Below are 19,935 nucleotides of genomic sequence, written 5' to 3' on the forward strand. Positions count from 1 at the left end.
GTCTGTCCAGGCTGCAACCCTTTGAGGGATGCTGAAGTCCTTGTCTGTGAGCAAGAGTTGGATATCCTCAGGCAGCTGCTCCAGCAAGATCTGCTCGAAGATCAGGCAAGGCTGTGGCCCTCGATCAAAGTGAGCATCTCGCTCATTAAGGAAGACAGGGCCCTCTCCCCCAATCTATCTACATGCAGCAATCAGATGGCGCACTTGTGCTGGGAGAGCCCATAAGAGTGGTTTAACCGCTCTTTGAGGGTCATGTATTTGCCTTGCACCAGTGGCTGCCATAGCAAGTCTATGACCCTTGCCACTGTGTCTTGATCGAGTGCGTTTATGACATAAAAGTAGCGGGTGTCGTTGGCGGCGATGTGTCGAAGCTGGAACTGAGCTATGGCATGCTCAAACCACAAATTTGGCTGCGGCACCCAAAATGTTGGGAGCCTGAGGGTGAGACCACGTGGATGGTCGCTGGCTCCTCCTGGTCCATCTTCTGCTGGTCCAACTACTGGGACCTTGATGTATTGTTCCATAAAAGATTTATGCACTTTCAGCTAATTTCTTTTTGCTGTGGAAAGCCAGGATTATCTGTGAGCATTGAATTTAAAGCAAGTCATGAAGAAGAGCATTCCGAAAGTAAGTTATGTGCCAATGAATTGAAGTCTGTAAATTAATATTGTTCTTCGTTTTACAAATAGTTTTTCAGATGTATATTGAACCATGTTCCTTTCAGATATGGACTGGTTTGAGAAAAAGGAGAGAATGGGACTGGTTGTCAAACATCAATATCCATACCCTTCAAAAACAAATTTGGCCACAGCTAAAATTGCATGCTTGAAGCAAGGATCTGCATGCACTGGAATACTGGAAACTGAGACTCCTAAACTTTTTTATCTTCTTACTGCTTCAGCCATATTTGTCTACAATTCTTCCTCCAATATCTATATCCCATCAGGTAAGAATTGGCTGTTTATAGCTAAGTTATCTTTAAGTTCTAATTAAACTTGTTAAAATTAAACTCGGGGCAGTTTTCCAAGTCATGTCAAAATGCATTAAGTCACAACTAACACAAGTTAAGTTTGTAGGATTGTCTGAAACTTGTGGGGGCACAATCATGAAGAGAGAAGGTTTTGAACTTTGTTGTTTCACTCCTGCTACTGTGACAGAATATATAGATATGTTTTTGGGAGATAAATTGGGAAAGGTTTGTTAGAGTAGGTCACATACAAATACTTAAAATCAGATCTTGTTTAAAATACTGGAGCTCTGCCCCATGCTAGACATGTTTGGGACAACAGTCTTTGCAAGAGCTTTGGAGAGTGCCCAAGAGATTTCACTAATGGATTGTTGTTTACAAAAAGGCAATAGATGAAAGAGCCTGTCAGAGCCACCTTCTGTCTGGAGGGGAGCTTGCTGTTCTAAGAGGGTCATGTAGTTTTCCAAGTAGAGAGAGAGTCAAACAGGCTTTCTTTCTGTGTCAGAGGGACACACACACACACACACACACACACACACACACACACACACACACACACACACACACACACACACACACACATCACTTCTGCAGTGTTACGGCCAACAACAGCAGCTGGGACTGGAACAGGACAAGCTGTTAAGCTTGTGGTAAGCCCCATTTGGAAGATGGCCTGGTCAAAGCCCTTGTGGTTCATATAAAAGGAGAGGACTGGCTGTCTACTGTTTCACTTGGAATAAAAGAAACAAAAAAGAACTCTGTGGTGTCCTGAAAGAAAGAGGTTATCATCTGGAGAACTCTGAAGGGGACAAGTTTAATCAGCAAGACACTGGAGTGGCTGATTGAAAAGGAATCAGTTGTGGATGTCCTGGGACAACAAATCTCTCTCTGAAAACCCACAAGAACCTTCCTGAGTGGTAACCACTAAAGTGATAATAATGCAAAATATATTATGTAATAACAATGTAACCCAATGTTGAGAGTATATTTCTTTACATGTTCAATTTTAACATCTTGACAAACAATCCGCTATCACATTATTTGTACCTCTGATATGATTAATTTGCAGATTATATTCTTGCAATATTCAACTCCAGTTTAACAATCTTCATTTATATTCTTCATTTTATTCAAAAACACCAGAGGATTGTGGTTAGTAAATATCACAATTGGTTCATGAGAGGTACTGAGATATACATCAAAATTCTGCAGAGCAAATATTATAGACAACAGTTCCTTCTCAAAAGTGGAATAATTCCTTTGATGAACATTGAATTTTTTTGAAAAGTAGGCAACTGATTGGTCAACTTCATTATGTTTTTGCAATAAAACTGTACCTGCTACCCCCTCACTGGCATCCATTGCTAAAGAAAATGGTCTGTCAAAAATTAGGAGATTTTAAAACAGGGGTAATGGCATAGCATCTCCTTTAAATTTTCCAAAGCTGTCTGACAAACTTCAGTCCACACAAATTTCTCCCCTTTTCTCAAAAGATTGGTTAAAGAAAGAGCAACCTCAGCAAACTTTCCTATAATATCCTGCCATTCCTAAAAACCTTCTCACTCCTTTCTTGCCATTGGGAATAGGAAATTCAGAAATTGCATTCACCTTAACTTGAATAGGTGCAACTTTGCCATGACCAACTACATGACCTAAGTATGTCACAGTGGCACGTCCAAATTAACTTTTTGCTAAATTATCACTTAAGTTTGCTTTGGAAAATTTTGCAAACAATTTGTCCAATTCCCTCAGATGTTCTTCCCATTTGTCATTTTTTGTGAACAAGTCATCAATATAAGCACCTGCATATGTCAACCTTGGAGTGCCAAATTAATCATCTTTTGGAATGTTGCAGGGCCATTTTTCATGTCAAAAGGTACCATATTATACTCATATAAACCAGATGGAGTTACAAAAGCTGAAATATTCTTTCCTCTCTCAGTTAGAAACACACACCATTAACCCTTCAACAAATCCATTTTAGTAAGAAATTTAGCTTTCTCAATTTTATCAATACAGTCATCTATTCTTGGTGTAGGATAAGCATCTGTTTTAGTTACTGAATTAACTTACCTGTAATCTGTAGAGAACCTAACAGTTCCATCTGGTTTTGGTACCAGAATACAAGGAGAACTCCAATCTGAATTCAAAGGTCTAATATCATTTTTCAACATATATTCCACCTCCTGATCCATGATTTTACTCTTCTGAATGTTTATTTGATATGGGTGTTGTTTTATGGGACTTGCCTCTCCCCAATCCACATCATGATAAATCACTGACATTCTTTTTGGCACATCAGGAAATAAACTTGCATTTTTCAAAATTATTTCTTTCAACTGCATCTGTTGTTGTGACTTAAGATGGCCTAACTTTTCCTCCAAATTTTCCAAAATTGCTGAGTTAGACAGGTGCCCAGGAACCATGGTTTCTTTAAGGTTACCCTCACAAGATTCTGTTTCCATAATCTTATGGTTCATAACTTCCTCAACCCTGTCAAAAAATAACACCTCTGATACAAACGGTTCACCACTACCCTTATCCTCATAATAAAGTTTCAACATATTTATGTGGAAAACCTGAGTTTTATTCTTTCAACCTGGAGTGTTTATAACTTAATTAACATCATTCAGTTTTGATTTAACTAGATATGGTCCAGAAAATTTAGCTCTCAGAGGATTTTCATGTGTTGGAAACAAAATTAATACTTTACTTCCTGTCTTAAAATTCCTCACTTGAGTTTTCCTGTTAAATAAACACTTCATTTTACTCTGAGCCATTTCTAAATTCTCTTGACCCAAAGTCCACACTTTTTGTAACCTATCTTTAAAGTTAGAAACATAATCCAGCAAATCCAACTGCACATCCTCATTAACCTACTGTTCTTTTAACAATATTAAAGATCCTCTAACCTGATGTCCAAACACAATTTCAAAAGGGCTGAAACCTAATGAATCCTGCATAGCCTCTCTTGCTGCAAATAACAGAAAATGAGTGCCTTCATCCCAAGCTTTCCCATTCTCCAGATAATAAATCCTCATCATATTTTTAACAGCAGAATTAAATCTTTCCAAAGCTCTCTGAGTTTCAGGATGGTACATAGATGAAGTTATCTGCTTTATTCCCAACTCATAAATCAACTGATGACACAACCCAGACATAAAGTTAGATCCTTGATCATTCTTGATCTCTTTAGGTAATCCAAAACTGTGAAAAAATCTTTCCAAAGCTTTTACCACTGTTTTGGCTTTAATATTCCTTAATGGTATAGCTTCTGGAAATCTCGACACCATACACATAATTTTGTTAATGAGTACTGATTCCCAAACTTAGTTTTAGGCATGGGACCCACATAATCCACAATAACCCAAGTGACAGGTTCCCCAACAACAGGTATAGGTTGCAAGGGAGTTACTGGAGGACCCTGGTTAGGTTTACCCACAACCTGACAAAAGTGACATGTCCGGCACCAATTTAGAACATCCTTCCTCAAATCAAGCCAAAAGAATTATCTAAAAATCTTATTCATGGTTTTCTTTACACCAAGATTACCATCCAAATGTGTACTGTGGGCTAGATTTAAAAGTTCATGCCGGTAAATTCTAGGAATGACCATCTGATTTTTCCCCCACTCTTCAATAGCAGGAACATCCAAAGGTCTCTATTTTCTCATCAACAATTCACCCTTCAAGTCATATCCACAGGCCATTTCTTTAATCTCCTGTTCACTTACTGCTTTGTCCTCTGTTGCTGAATTAACTCTTTCCTTGATAAAGAGAAATCCTTATTCTCACAATTAACCTGCTCTTTCAAGCCCACTTCAGAGGTTCTGGGCAAGTCTCTATCAACTGGATCTTCCTCTGCTCTTATCATGTTCTTGGAAAAATACCTTGTTACAGCACATGCAGGATATATCTTACAATTATCTTCAACCTCATCCTTACTAGGCTTATTTGTTAATCTCATAACTGACCCAACTTTATCCTCTGACAAATTATTCCCTAATAAAAATGAGACTCCTTGCATGGGTAACTTTGAAATAACTCCTACTACAACAGGTCCTTTAACTAATTCTGAATTCTGCAATATGCTGTGAAGAGATATTGACTCTACCTCACCTCCAACACCTTTAATCAAAGTCATCTCCCCTGTGTCATTCTTTTGATCAAAAGATAAGACAATCTCCAACAACAGTGACTTGGCAGCTCCAGTATCTCTAAGAATTTTAACTGGAAACCTGTGATTCTCCCTCCTTTACTGAAACCAAGCCGTCGAACACAAAAAGTTTGAAAACATCCATACCACCCTTACCAGGTTTGGAGCATCTGCTCTTCTTAAATTCAACAGTCTGAATACACACTTCTGGTAATACTTCCTTTTCTCATCTCTTTTTCAACACTAAACAAATCACAATAACATGACCAGGTTTATTACAGAAATAACATACAAACCCAGAAGTTCTGTCCCTTCCCACCTTACCTTCATCCTTCCTCTCAACCTTCTCCCCAAACTTAGTTTCAGGCTTACTAGTCAGCTCCACATTAACCCTCTGAACAGGATTAATAATTTGTTCCACATTAACCCTCTGAACAGGATTAATAATTTGCTCCACATTAACCCTCTGAACAGGATTAATAATTTGCTCCACATTAACCCTCTGAACAGGATTAATAATTTGCTCCACATTAACCCTCTGAACAGGATTAATAATTTGCTCCACATTAACCCTCTGAACAGGATTAATAATTTGCTCCACATTAACCCTCTGAACAGGATTAATAATTTGCTCCACATTAACCCTCTGAACAGGATTAATAATTTGCTCCACATTAACCCTCTGAACAGGATTAATAATTTGCTCCACATTAACCCTCTGAACAGGATTAATAATTTGCTCCACATTAACCCTCTGAACAGGATTAATAATTTGCTCCACATTAACCCTCTGAACAGGATTAATAATTTGCTCCACATTAACCCTCTGAACAGGATTACTATTCTGAAATTTGTTTTTGTGAATTAGGGCATATTCATCTGCTCACCTTGCCATTTTCTGCCACATCCCCACGCCTCTCATCCAGATATAATTCATTCTCATTGGGAACACACCTTTAAATTTCCTCAATTAATATCAATTCTTTCAATCTGTCAAAATCATTATTTATTCCTTTTGAGGCATAAAACAGTCAAAACATCCAGATTTTCCCAGAGCACCAAACTCATAAATTTTTGTCTTTAGGCATCTGAAACCAACTCACAAGCTTTCAATACTGCTTGTTTAACAGTATCATAATTTTCCACTTGTTCTGTAGTCAGAGTATGCCATTTGTTCTTTTCCCTTCTATCCTCTTTGAAGCATAAGAGGCCATTTTTCTTTTGGCCATCTTGAGCTCTCAGCAACCTTTTCAAAAATCTGAAAATATGTATCTATAATTCCCTCATCAAAAGGAAGAACTAGATTTACCTCTCTACTAGCCAAAAACGTCTCCCCAGGAGTTACATCCTCAATTTTCTTACATTCCTTCATCTCAATTTTTAACTTCTCTAATTGAAACCGTGTTTCTTTCAATTTTTTCCAAGTCATATTTTCTTTGTCTTTCATCATCCTCCCTCTGTTTTTCAGCTATCTCTAACTCATATTTCCTCCATTTTCATCTTTGTTTGCCTCATATTGTTGTCTCTGCAACTCAAAGTTCCATTTCTCTCTTTCTTCCACCATCCTCAATTTCTCCAATTCCAATTGCAATTCAACAGATCTATCCTCAAGAAAATTTTCTAAGTCTTTATCAACAAATTTTCCCTCACCTATATAATATTTCACAATAATCCTGTATTTGTACTTTCCTCATCCAATGCTTGACTTCAGTCAGCTTTAATGCCTTAGAAATAATTGTCGGTTTCTCTTTTCTCTTGCTCTGCAGCTCCACAGGTTATGGTAGTGACAAAAATGTACTAACATCCATTATTGCTGTTTTCCACACACACAAGCTTTAAATTAGCTTGGAAAACCAATTAACTAATAAATCACAAAACACCAATTTTCAATCCGAGAAGACGATCCCCCAAATGTTATAGAACCCCAAAACCCAGCAGCAATAGGAATTCACCAAGACAAATGGTTACTTAAACAAAAGTTGCTTTTAATTATCCTTAAACATGAAAAAACATTAACTTATTACTATTAACTTAATTTAACCCCTCTCTAATTCTAAGCACACGTGTATGCAATGTTCATGTGTCAGTTCAGAAAATTTCTTTAATTTACAGTCCAATCTCCCTTCTCACTCCTCCAAGTTCACTGGTATCAGGCGATTCTTATACTGTGCACAAAATTTAACATTTATGAATTTTACCAGGCTTTGGTGCTTGGAAGGTAAATGATTACCACTCAGGAAGGTTCTTGTCAGTTTTCAGAGAGAGATTTATTGCTTGTTGAACACAAAGTGATTCCTTCTAATCAGCCACTTCAGAGTCTTGCTGACGAAACCTGCCCATCAGAGTTTTCCAGATGATAGCTTCTTTCTTTTTGCTCACCACAGAGTTCCTTTTTGTTTCCCTTATTTCAAGTGAAACATTATCCAGCCAGCCATTTCCTCTTGTATGGACCACAAGGGCTTTGAGCAGGCTGAACTAAGAATTCACAACCCGTCTTTAAAAAGGTTTTTTTCCATAATCTTTCTTGCTTGCAATGTTCCAGTTCCAGCTGCTGCTGCTACTGAACTGTTTTCTCTCTCTCTCTTTCTCTCTCTCTCTAACACACACACACACACACACACACACACACACACACACACACACACACACACACACACACACACACACACACACACACACACACAGAGAGAAAAGCCTGTTTGACTTTCTCTGTTTGCAAAACCACATGAACTTCCTAGAACAGCAAACTGCATTCAGACAGACTGCAGCACTGGACCTAATCTTCCAAGTTTGTTCATCTGTTGCTTTTCAAGTTTTTGCAAAGGCACTCAGAGACTCGACTGTCTGACTTGAACAGACCTGTGGTATTTTAAATCAGATCTGTTTTGAAGTGTTTGTATTTGTTTGTGACCTGCACTATAAAAAAACCCCACAATTTATCTTACAAAAACTTATCAGTGCATAATATAAAATATACCATAATCTGTCACAATCATTGCAAGTATATTTCACAATCAACAATCATACCAAATGCAAATCATCAAGAGAACCCCTCCCTTCACTCCCCTCTATATAAGTCCTATTAAACAGAGAAAGAACTAATAAAAAGAAACAGAAAAAAGCATCCCATTGTCTGATTCCCCGAACTGGACTGTCTCATCTTCATGATGGATGTCCGATTCCTTTATATCTCCATCCCCCACACAGAAGGTCTGAAAGCACTCCGCTTCTTTATGCGCCAAAGACATGACCAGTCACCCTCTACCACGATCCTCCTCCACCTGGAAGAACTTGTCCTCACTCTAAATAACTTCTCCTTCAACTCATCCTACTTCCTCCAAATCAATGGAGTAGCCATGAGTATCTGCATGGGTCCCTAGTTATGCCTGGCTCTTTGTAGGCTTTGTGGAGCAATCCATGCTGCACAGGCAAGACTCTACTTCCAACTCTTCCTCCAGTGTATAGACGACTACATCATGTACCTGTGATGTACCTGTGTTCTAGTGCTCCATCCACTTTGCGTCCAACTTCGGCTCTGTTCTCAAATTCACCTGGTCCATCTCTGATAACACTCACTCCTTCCTGGATCTCTCAGACTCCATATCAGAAAACAAACTTTCAACTTACATATACTACAAATACCTCCAACTCCCACAACTATCTGGACTACACTTCCTCTCACCCTGCCCCCTGTAAGGATTCCATCCACTTCTCTCAATTTCTTCGTCTCTGCTGCCTCTGTTCCCAAGATGAGGTCTTCCATTCCAGAGCTTCTGAAATGTTTGCCTTTTTCCACAATGAGACTTCCACTCCACCACTATCAACTCAGCCCTCTCCCACATCTCCTCCATTTCCTGCTCATCTGTCCTGACCCCCTCTGCCCACAGATGCAACAAACATATAACCCCCCTCATTTTCTCCTACCACCCCAGCAGCCTCTGCATCCAACACATTATCCACCAAAATTTCCTGCATTTACAACAGAATCGCATCACCAGACACATTTTTCCCTCTCAGACCTCTGCAGAGATCACTCCCTCCGTGATTCCATCGTGCACTCATCCCTCCCCACCCATTGTACCCACTGGCACCTTCCCCTGTGCCTCACCATGGTCTGGGGCCCCAAACGGGGCTTTCAAGTGAAGTGTTATGTATTACATCATCACGTACAATGTGATGATGTCATTACTCATATATACTGTGTCAGAATCCACAGTTTTAGTTTTACATTAAAGTAGTCTATGAACACCATGTTCCATGTACCGTGTGTTCTGTGGTCTGTTAAATATGTAACAGATTGGCGATGAGGATCGGGAACTCCACTCATGGACTGATGAACTACCAGGCAGTCGGCACTGTGGGCCCTGCAAGCATCCTCACAAAGAACAATGAAAAGAAGCACAATTTGGGAAATTTAAGGACTCAGAGGAAAATTAGTATGACTGTGAGATGTTTTGATCATTATTTGTGTCCAATAAAATTATTAACACCCAATTAAAGGATGGAAAAGAAGAATGCTATATCCAAGTGGAAATTAATGGCAAATCTCTTCGTATGGTGCTAGACACAGGAACAGGAGTTTCTCTGATGCCATTAAAACTAAAACAATGACTCTTCCCAATACTTACCATGTACAAAGCTTACACAGTATTGAAGATCATGACAGGGGAGGAAATCATAATGTTCAGGAAATGCAATGCAATGAAAACAAACAAAGAAGAAACAACAAAAAAATTACCCCTCTACACTGTAGATGCTAGGGGACCAGCTTTGTTTGGAAGAAACCAGCTATCCCACATTTGATTGGATTGCATGGAAACTTGATTGATAATGAACTTTGGTCCAGAGAGTAAAAACAACCTAGAACTAAACAAACTCCATTTTTGAGAAAGGCTTGGGGGAATTCCAAGGTGTGCAGGAAAAGCTATTTCTTCAAGTTGGCTGCTGAACCAAAATTTTGCATACCCAGAACCATGCCTTTTGTAATCAAAGGAAAGATTGAAGCCAAACTCAACAGATTAGAAGATGAGAAAATTCTGGAGAAGATCCAATATAACAATTTGGCAGCACCTACAGTGCAAAAAGCCAATGGAGAAATTTGCATTGTTGGACATTACAAGGTTACCATTAACCAAGCCGTGCAAATACCAGAACACCTAAGACCAGAGTGGAAGAGCTCTTCCACGCCTTAAACGAGGAAAAGAAATTTACTAAACCTGACTTATCACAAGCCTACCGGCAAATTGAACTAGATGACAACTCCAAATAGTATGTAGTGATCAATACTCACTGGGGATTATTGATCTATTCTTGAATGCTCTGTGGAATATCAGCAGAGCCAGCAATATTTCAAGCTGCCATGAATAAACTATTACAGGGTTGTGGTGCGCTATCGAACAGAAGCCAATACACAAACCATAAAGTCTGTTCGACAGGCTTTATTCAACATAAACTTCGACAGAGCTGGCTGTGAGAATGCTGTTGCAAGCTCTGAGATTGGCTTCGAAGGGCTGGATCTAGATTATATCCCGGAGGGTGATTGGCAGCTGACTGGGTGGGGCTTGGTCCATTCAGGTCAGCTGATTGATAGCCAGTCAGGTGTTGCCTGGTCCTCCAGTGCTCTTCTGCAGGTACACAGGTTTCCCCCTGCAGTAGGCTAGTGGTGTATCACCACATTCACCCATGTCTTTAAAAATTGTCCCGGGGTGGGGGAGGTTGCAGTCCATGATCTACCAGAGCCCCAAAACATACATTATTTACAAGTTTAGACAGTCTGGTGGCTGTAGGAGTCTCTGCGACCGTCACAGGGTTGGCTCCTGGCCACAGGTCGGTGAGGGTAAGCAGGGGCTAGGGGTGGGGCCCGGAATGGCTGGTGGGGTGCAGCATGGTGGGGTGGCCAGGGTTGGGGTTTGTGTGATACGTTGGATGGGTGGGGGGGTGGGCGGGTTCGTCCCCAATGGTTGAAGTGAGTCCTGGGTGCCTGGGGAGGTCTTGGGTGTCCCATAGCTCTCCGGGCTCGGGGGAGTGTGTCAGGCCGGCGTGGTCCTGGGATGCAGGATGCTGTTGTGCTGTAGTGGGTGCTCCTGCTGGTGCCAGGTTTCTGGTTGAGACTGTGTCCTCCCTGACGCTGCTAAATCTAATTTAGGCGTGGTTATGGTTTGCGAGTAGGAAGAACACCTGCTTGACCAGGGGTTTGGCCTTGTGTGCCCGCACGTGTCTACACAGGAGCACCGGTCCCAGGGATGCAAGACATGCTGGTGGAGATGTTCCCATCACTGATTTCCTGAGGAATGAAAACAGGCGTTTGTGAGGGGTCTCATTGGTAGCCATGCACAGGAATGACCTAATGGGATAGAGCACCTTGGGGAGGTCATCCTGCCAGTACTCTATGGTCCACCCCTTAGACTTGAGGGCCAGGAAGACTGCCTTTCAGTTTACCCTGTTCTTGCGCTCCACTTGTCCATTACTTTTCGGCTTGTAACTAGTTGTGTGACTAGTTGTGATGCCCCTTGCTGTCAGGTACTGGCACAGTTCCTCTCTCATGAAGCTAGATCCCCAGTGACTGGATAAATGCTGGGTAGCTGAACATGGTGAAGATCTGTGTCAGTGCTCTGATGACGGTGGCCGTGGAGGTGTCTGGGCATGGGATGGCGAAAGGGAAGCAGGAGTACTCGTCTATGAGTACTGTGAGAAGTAGGAGAATAACCCAAGGCACTGCGGAGGGCTTTGAGCGTGGGGGGAGGGGGGGGAGGTGCAGCTCTATTAATGGGCACATCCATTCTGGATCTGGGCCAATGACACCATGTGCCATGATGTACCCCAGGATGGTGAGGTGGGTGGTGCTGAACACACACTTCTCTTTATTGTACATGAGGTTCAGCTCCTCGGATGTCCAAAGAAATTTCTCCCAGTTAGCATCGTGGTCCTGCTGATCCTGGCCACAGATGGTGACATTATCCAGGTACGGGAAAGTCACCTATAGTTTGTGCCGGTCTACCATGCCATCCATCTCCTGCTGGAAGACGGAGATACCATTCGTGACCCCAAATGGAACTCAGTGGAACTGGCAAAGGTGCCTGTCCGCCGCAAAGGCAGTGTAAGGCTTGTCCCAAGGGTGGATGGGGAGTTGGTGATAGGCCAACTTCAGGTCAATCGTGGCTAAGACATGGTAGTGGGCTATCTCATTGACCATGTTGGCTATCCTCAGTTATGGGTAGGCATCCAGCTGGGTATACCGGTTGATGGTCTGGATGTAATCCATGACCATTCTCGGCTTGCTGCCCCCTTTGACCACCAGGACTTGGGCTCTCCATGGGGAGTTGCTGGGCTCTATGGCATCTTCCGCCAGAAGCCGCTTCACCTCTGCCCTGATGAAGTCTCTGTCTGCGGCGCAATAACTCCTACTTCTAGTGGCTATTGTCTTGCAGTCTGGCATGAGGTATGAGAAGAGGCAGGCAGGGGCAATGAGCAGTGTGGAGGTTGGCTGGAGGTGCGATGTGGAGCATGAGTTGGGGTAAGGGCCCCCCAAAGGTGAGGGTGATGCTCTGCAGATGGCATTGAAAGTCTAAGCTCAGGAGGACCAAGACGCAGATTTTGGGCATGACCAGGAGTCTGACCTTGGTGTACGTCTCCTACCCCACAGTCAGATTGGCAGAGCAGCGCCCAAAGGTATTGATTGTTTGGTCCAGGGTAGAGAAGGCATTAGAGAAGGTGGTGGGGTGAATTTTGATTCTTAGGGAGTGGGTGGGCCATGCTCGGGTGAATAAAGTTCTTGGTGCTACCATTGTCAATTACACACTTCGATACCTGCACATTGATTTTGACATCCATCATGGAGCGTCCATGGCTGTGAGGAATGTACCTGGTCAGAGTGGTAGCTGCTAGGACCATCTCAGGGTCTGAGGCATTGTTCCCGATGGCAGAGGTGAGTTGCGGCCAGTGGCATTCTCTGCTGGTGTCACGAGACGTGAGTGTTAATCAGTGGTGCTCTTCGTAGGCGTGGGGTGTGGTTGGTGGTGATCAGCGGCGTCTGGTGGCATGGGGTGCATCGGTAGGGTGGCCTGGTCAGTGCCCATGTTGACCACGTCATCATTGTCATCGGTACTGTGCTCGTTGTAGGCCTGGGAGGGCCCGGGTGGCGGTGGCGCCTGCACTTGACTGGCCCAAGATGGTGGTGCCACGTGGGGGTGCATAGTGGTGACATGGCTGGCCTTCCTCCCCAGCTGCGCTCGTTGCACTGGGGGAAGTGACATCACTCTGTGGGCCGGAAGTTACATCATTGTAGTCCGCAGCTGTGACATCTTACCAAGGCGGCGAGGGCGATGGCTCACCCGGGCACATGGTGTGCACACGGCAATTGTTGCCAGCGAAGCCGGAAGTAGGGCTGCTGAGGTTGTGGAAGCCGAAAGTAGCTGCGGGAGCAATGGCGTCACCCAGCAATCGCACGTGGCGGGCACTAGGAAGGAAGTAGACTGGTTGTAGAGGGCTACTGAGCTGCCAGCAGGCTTTGAAAAGCATACTTTGGCCTTTCTTGCCACATTTTGAACAGTTCTGATTTCTGGCCGGACAGTTTTAGTGCGACGACTATCTGACCCACACCAGGACTCATAGTACTTACAAGATCACTGGGTGCCTGCAGCAGCAATGTGTTCATCCACCGTCTGGTGTTGGCCACAGCTGCTGTCTGTGCTGACCACGCGGAGACCTGGGGAAGGCTGGAGTCGAAGGCTTTAGTGTGCAGGGCAGCTCCCTCCAAGTTTTGAACTACCTGCACTGTTTTGGCCAGGGAGTAGATATTGTCCTCTAGCAGCTTCTGCTTGACGGCTCTCGCTCATAGACCCCAGACGTAGGCGTCTCTGATCAATCTTTCAACCTCTCTTTTATTTACCTTGGGTTCTGCCAGGCACGAATGGCTAACTCACATAGAGCTCCCAGGTAGGACTTTGCCGTCTCTCCGTGCAACTGAGCACAAATATTAAGAAGGTATCTTGCAAAGACCATGTTTGTGGGTGGTTTATACATGGTCTCTAGCGTGTTCATTGCTTTCGAGTACCTAGTGCAGTGTTTGAGTGCCTGGAAGGCTTGGGGACCCAGCTTCGAGTGCAGTAAAATGCACCTTTTTCTGTCGGAGTCCAGGATGTTGTCGGCATGTGCCTTGATGATTGCTTCAATTGTGTGCTTCCAGATTTCAAAGCGTGCCTGCGTTTCCAGATGGTGTGTGTTGACTTCGAGGCTCTCGGCACTCAGGACCTTCTCCATAGCAGCTTCAAATTTTACGTTGAATAAATTGTGGTGCGCTATTGAACAGAAGCAAACACACAAAACATAAAGTCTGATCTACAGGCTTTATTCAACATAAATTTCCACAGAGCTGGCTGTGAGAATGCTGTTGCAAGCTTTGAGACGGGCTTCCAAGGGCCGGATCTAGCTTATATTCCAGAGGGTGATTGGCAGCCGAATGGGTGGGGCTTGGTCCATTCAGGCTGGCTGATTGACAGCCGGCCAAGTGTTGCCTTGTCCTCCAGTGCTCTTCTGCAGGTTTACAGGTTTCCCCTGCAATAGGCTAGTGGTGTATCACCACAAGGGTATTAATATAGGCTGCTACTTTGATGATGTCATAGTTATAGGTTGAGACTACTCAGAACACCTAGCCAACTTAGCAGAAGACCTGATTACAGCAGGTCAGTGTCCACCTACGCAAAAGCAAATGTGTATTCATGTCACTTTTGGTGACTTATCTTGGTTTCACCATCAGCAGCAAGGGGATATGAATAGACCTAGCAGGCACAGAGGCAGACTACAATGTACTCTATCCATCAAACTGGGCTGAATTACAATCATTCTTAGGTTTAATGAACCACTACCTAAAGCACATCCTGAACTTGTCAACACTGTACAGTCCACTGAACCAACTGTTAAGAAAAAAATCAGACATGGTTCTCGAATATGGAGACGAGTAACATGGTGGATCAACTGATAAAGCTTTTAACATCAAATGACAATGTTCTAGTCCACTATGATGCATACGTGAAGTCACCTTGGCAGTAGATGCCTCACCAGTAGGGTTAGGAGCAGTCTTGTCACAGATAACAGATAAAGGAGAATAACCAGTTGCTTATGCCTCTCAGTCATTAACTGATTGCGAATGTAATTACGCGCAACTGGAAAAAGAATGGCTCACCATAGTGTTTGGTGTCAAATGATACCATCAATACTTACATGGTAGAAAGTTTACTTTAGTGACAGACAACAAACCACTGAGTTTAATACTGGGCCCTAAAAAGGGAATGCCTGCACTGACGGCAACAGAATTCAAAGATGGGCCATGCTACTTGCTGCATAAGTTCATGATTTGAAACATAAACCAGCAAAACAAAACAATCATACAGATGCGCTCTCTTGTTTGCCTCTTAAGGAAACTCAACAAAAAGACAAAACTATCAAATGAATGGCCAAAGATACATCCCTCAATAAATATCAACTTCATAGCCTATCACAGCAAAAATTATCAGTAAAGAGGTACAAAAGGAAATCACGCTATCAAGAGTCCTATACTTCACACTAAATGGGTGGGCAGAAGCAGAGGCTGTAGTGGAAGAGATAAAGCCGTATTACTCCAGATCCCATGAAACATTAGTTGAAGAAGGGTGTTTATTATAGGGAACCCCCAGAACAATTATTTCGCCCAAGTGGAAAAATGCCCTACCTTCCATACTCCACAACAACCACCCTGAGATAATTCAAATGAAGACACTGGCCCAAATGCATGTCTGGTGACCTGCCATGGACACTGACATTAAATAAACAGCAAGGAGATGTCGGACTTGTCAGGAGATGTAACCCAAGACACCACAAGCAGGAGCAAATCCATGGAAATGGCTAACACCACCCTTGCATAGGATTCATATTGATTTTGTGGGCCCATTTATGGGTAAAAATTCCCCTTTCAAAGTGTTCCCATGAAATAACAACATTCAACATATCCTATTGGCACCCTATCATCCAAGCACCAATGGCGAAGCTGAACAATTCATGCAAACTTTCCAAAAATGCCATGAAAGAGTAAACCTATCTTGAAATCACAAAATTGCCGATTTTGTACTGGGCTACAGATGTACACCACAGTCTACCACCAAATGTACTCCAGCAGAATTAATGTTTTGGCAGAACTTAAGAACAAGCTTTCCACAATTCATCCAAACATCGGCCTTCATTTGGAATGATCAACCCCTTCCAGTAAATCTACCTGAAGTCTGGAAATAGGAGAGCCCATCTTGATACATGATTACCGAGAGCACAAAGACTCATGGGTGAGAGGAGTAATTCTGAAGAAATTGACCCCTTGTTCATATTCCATACTGGTGAGCGACAAAATCTGGGAATGACACATAAAACTTGGAGCTGTAGATGAACCAATCACCACACCCACATCGAGGAAGATATCCCCAATCCTGTACAGGGGGTAGTCAACATTCCCCCAATGATTCCACAAGAGGAAACACTAGCGCAACCAAGCCGCCAACTGACTTCACCACGCAGCTCGAGCAAAGCCAAAGCAGCCCACCTCATAGCACCTGACACCTTGAAGTCCTGCCGCATCCAGAGGGGTTCATCAAAGACAAAGTTCTCAGTCTTCTCCCCTCACAGAGTCTGTAAAAATTACCAGGTTTTCTGTGAATGACTTCTTCTCTAAGACAGTCCAAGAGAGAAAGATGTCCACCAGAAAGACTGAAAGATTATGTTCCATGACTTAACAGTTAATACCATTGTAACCTATCTTTGACACTTGGGTTCCCCACCCTGTGGTATTCCCCAACCCATAGTTCAGTATTCTCTAAGTTGGGGGGGGGGGAGTGTCATGTATTGCATCATCATGTACAACATGATGACGTCTTTACTCATATATACTCTATCAGAATGCACCATTTTAGTTTTACATTAAAGTAGTGAATGAACACCGCGTTCCATATACTGTGTGTTCTGTGGTCTGTTAAATACATAACATGAAGCAACACTTTACTTATACATCCAGAGGACTTATCCAGTGCACACTTTAAGGCATTTTCTATATCGGAGAGACTGATTGCAGACTGGGAGATCACTTTGCTCAGCACTCTGCTCTGTTCGCAATCACAGTGATCTCCCAGTGTCCAACCATTTCAATTCTGGATCATATTCCCACACTCATATGTCTGTCCATGGCCTTATGTAGTGCCCCACCCTGACCACCGGCGACTGGAGGAACTGTCGTAAACCACTGTTGTATATAATTGTCTTGTCAGGCACACCTATTGTCTGATTGTATAAAGGCTGACGTATAAAGGTGACAATTCCAAAGCCCCCTCCTCAGTGCAGGACAATCGAACAGTATGGATGTGCTTTTGTTCTTTTTTTAATATTTTATTTATAAATTTTCAGGTTTAGATATGATAATTTATAATTTGTCAGTAATAGTCATTACAAGTCAACATCAATTACCACTTATCCATGTCATATCTATACAAATTTACAATCAAGTCCAAACCTAATACCCCTTATCCTCTCTCTTCCCCCCTCAACCCCATTCCCTAAACCTCAGACACACAACACACGGACAAGTGGGCAACCAAAGGAGACATTTAAACATCAAAAACATAGGGATAAATCACATAGGGATAAATCATATCAGGGAATTATGAGTCAGGTCCAGTCCAGCAAGGAGGAAGCAGGCCGATTTCCTGGCTGGTCTAAGGCAGGCCCCTTGTTTAGGGTGAGATGGGCCGCAAGGCAAGATTGTACTTTTCACAGCCACGCTCCTATGTGGTTCAGGTACGGCTGCCAGATTTTTTGAAAGGCGTCGTACCTTCCCCTCAGGTTATAGGTAATCTCCAGGGGAACACAGGCTTGCGTCTCCTTGCTCCATTGTGCAATGGTCAGCTAAGAGTCGGATTTCCAGGTAACCGTTATGCACGTCCTGGCCACCGCCAATGCGATCATTACAAATTGAATTTGAAATTTGGACAGCTTCATTGTAAGTTTTATGTCCATCATGTTACCCAGCAGGAACAACTCAGGATCCTGCAGAGATTCTTCACCTATGATTTTCCCTAGGACTTCCCCTAGTTCTGCCCAGAAGGGCCTCTCCTTGATACATGTCCAGGTCACGTGCACAAAGGTTCCTGTCTCAATGCCGTATCTGAAATACTGATCCGGCATTTCTAGCTTGGACTTGTTAATCCTTTGCAGCATCAGGTGCAGCTGGTTCAATAAGTTATATTGCACCACCCTGTATCTTGCATTGATTACTGTGGTCATGCTGATCAGACACGTCGAACCAGCACCGCTCATCAGTCGTTGTTCCCAAGTCTGACTCTATCTCTGTCTCGCTTTATGAAGACCTCATTTAGGTCCTTCCACTTGGAGCAGGAAATACATTGCTGAAATGAATTTTTGTGTGTTCCCCTTCAAATCATGGTCTCTATGTCTCAGCACTTTGGCAGGGCCGTGGTTGGACCTAGTTTGTTCAGGAGAAAGGATCTTATCTGAAGGTAGCAGTGGAATGTTTTATTTGATAAATTTTATTTCTGTTTGTGCTGTACTGCTTCAATTGCATTCATTGTCTCTGCTCGTAACAGTTCTCTATGCACCTAACACCATTCCTGCGCAGGTATCTTTAAGATCTTGTTATCTACTGTCAAAACTATTAAACAGTTCAGAGTCAGGGGTATTTTTGGAGACAGCCCCAATTTTATTCCTAAATATCAATTAATATCACTTAAAATGGGCTCTCCGTTTTTCCAGATAGTAATTTGGCATCCCATTTATAAATAAAGTCCTCTGCTACCCTCTCACCCACTAAGTGAAGTCCAATTTGTACCCAGGATGGTACCTCTCTCCACTCAAAGAGTGAGGAGATGTATCTTGACTGGGCTGCCCAAGGGTATTTTTTAAAGTTTGAAAACCATAATTTTCCCAAACTATAGGTCAATTTGCCAGAGCTTTGGCGATGATCTTATAGTCTGTGTTTAATAGTGAAGTAGGTCTATAAGAGGACGGCTTTAACAGGTCCTTATGTTTTTTTCAAAATCATCGTAATGATTGCTGTCAAGAAAGATTCTGGGAGTCTATGAGTCTTCCTGGTCTATCACTTCCATATAGAGAGGTATTAACAAATCTTTAAATTCTCTATAGAACACAGGAAGAAACCCATCCTCCCTCAGAGACTTGTTGGCTTACAACGAGTTCAATGCACTCACTATTTCTTTTTCCGTGAAGGGACAGTCTAAGCCTTCTTGTCCTTCCAGATCCAAGTTTGGCAACTCTATCTTTGACAGGAACTCAGCCATTTTATTTGGCCTCCCTCCCAATTATGATGTATATAAACCTTCAACAAATTCCCTGAAGGTGTCATTGATTTACTTTGGTTTCTAAGAGATCCTAACATCCCCCATTTGTATTGTATCGATCAATTTTGAGTCTTATTCTTTTCTCAACTGTCACACCAACAGACCAATAGGGTCTAGCCTGGAGCGTTGTAGGTTAATCCCCAGTCCGGTTTACTTCTTCTTTGTGCTCCTCCATGTGGACAGACCTTCAGCAAATTGGTGTGCTTTCTCTGGATCTGCAATAAATTTCAATTCTCCTTCCGATAATATCACCTTCAGGGTGGCTGGATGTCTCAGTATACATTCATATCTCTTTTGCTTGATCAGCCTCTTGGCTGGCTCAAATGCCTTCTTGGCCTTCAAAAGTGCTGCGCTAATATCTGGATAGAGAAGACTTTATTTCCCTCTACCTCTAAGGGGGACCCTCTTTTCTTTGCACTCGTCTCCACT

At 42.8% G+C, this 19,935-nt stretch overlaps 1 protein-coding gene across 6 annotated transcripts in view; it reads left to right on the plus strand.

Annotated features, from left to right (window-relative positions):
* LOC138761668 (lectin BRA-3-like) overlaps positions 1-19,935 on the plus strand; it is a 123,511-nt gene that overhangs the window by 76,062 nt on the left and 27,514 nt on the right. For 5 of the 6 annotated variants that reach the window (XR_011356421.1, XM_069934230.1, XM_069934220.1 and 2 more), the window contains one exon: positions 725-946. The exons of the other annotated variant lie outside the window; for it this stretch is intronic. Coding sequence is in view for 4 of the 5 variants with exons in the window: in XM_069934230.1 (XP_069790331.1) it covers positions 725-946 (222 nt within the window). In the remaining variant the exon portion in view is untranslated. The remainder of the gene's footprint in view (positions 1-724; positions 947-19,935) is intronic. 6 annotated transcript variants of the gene reach the window in all.

This window comes from Narcine bancroftii, chromosome 1 (genome assembly GCF_036971445.1).
Source record: "Narcine bancroftii isolate sNarBan1 chromosome 1, sNarBan1.hap1, whole genome shotgun sequence".
NCBI lineage: Eukaryota > Metazoa > Chordata > Chondrichthyes > Torpediniformes > Narcinidae > Narcine > Narcine bancroftii.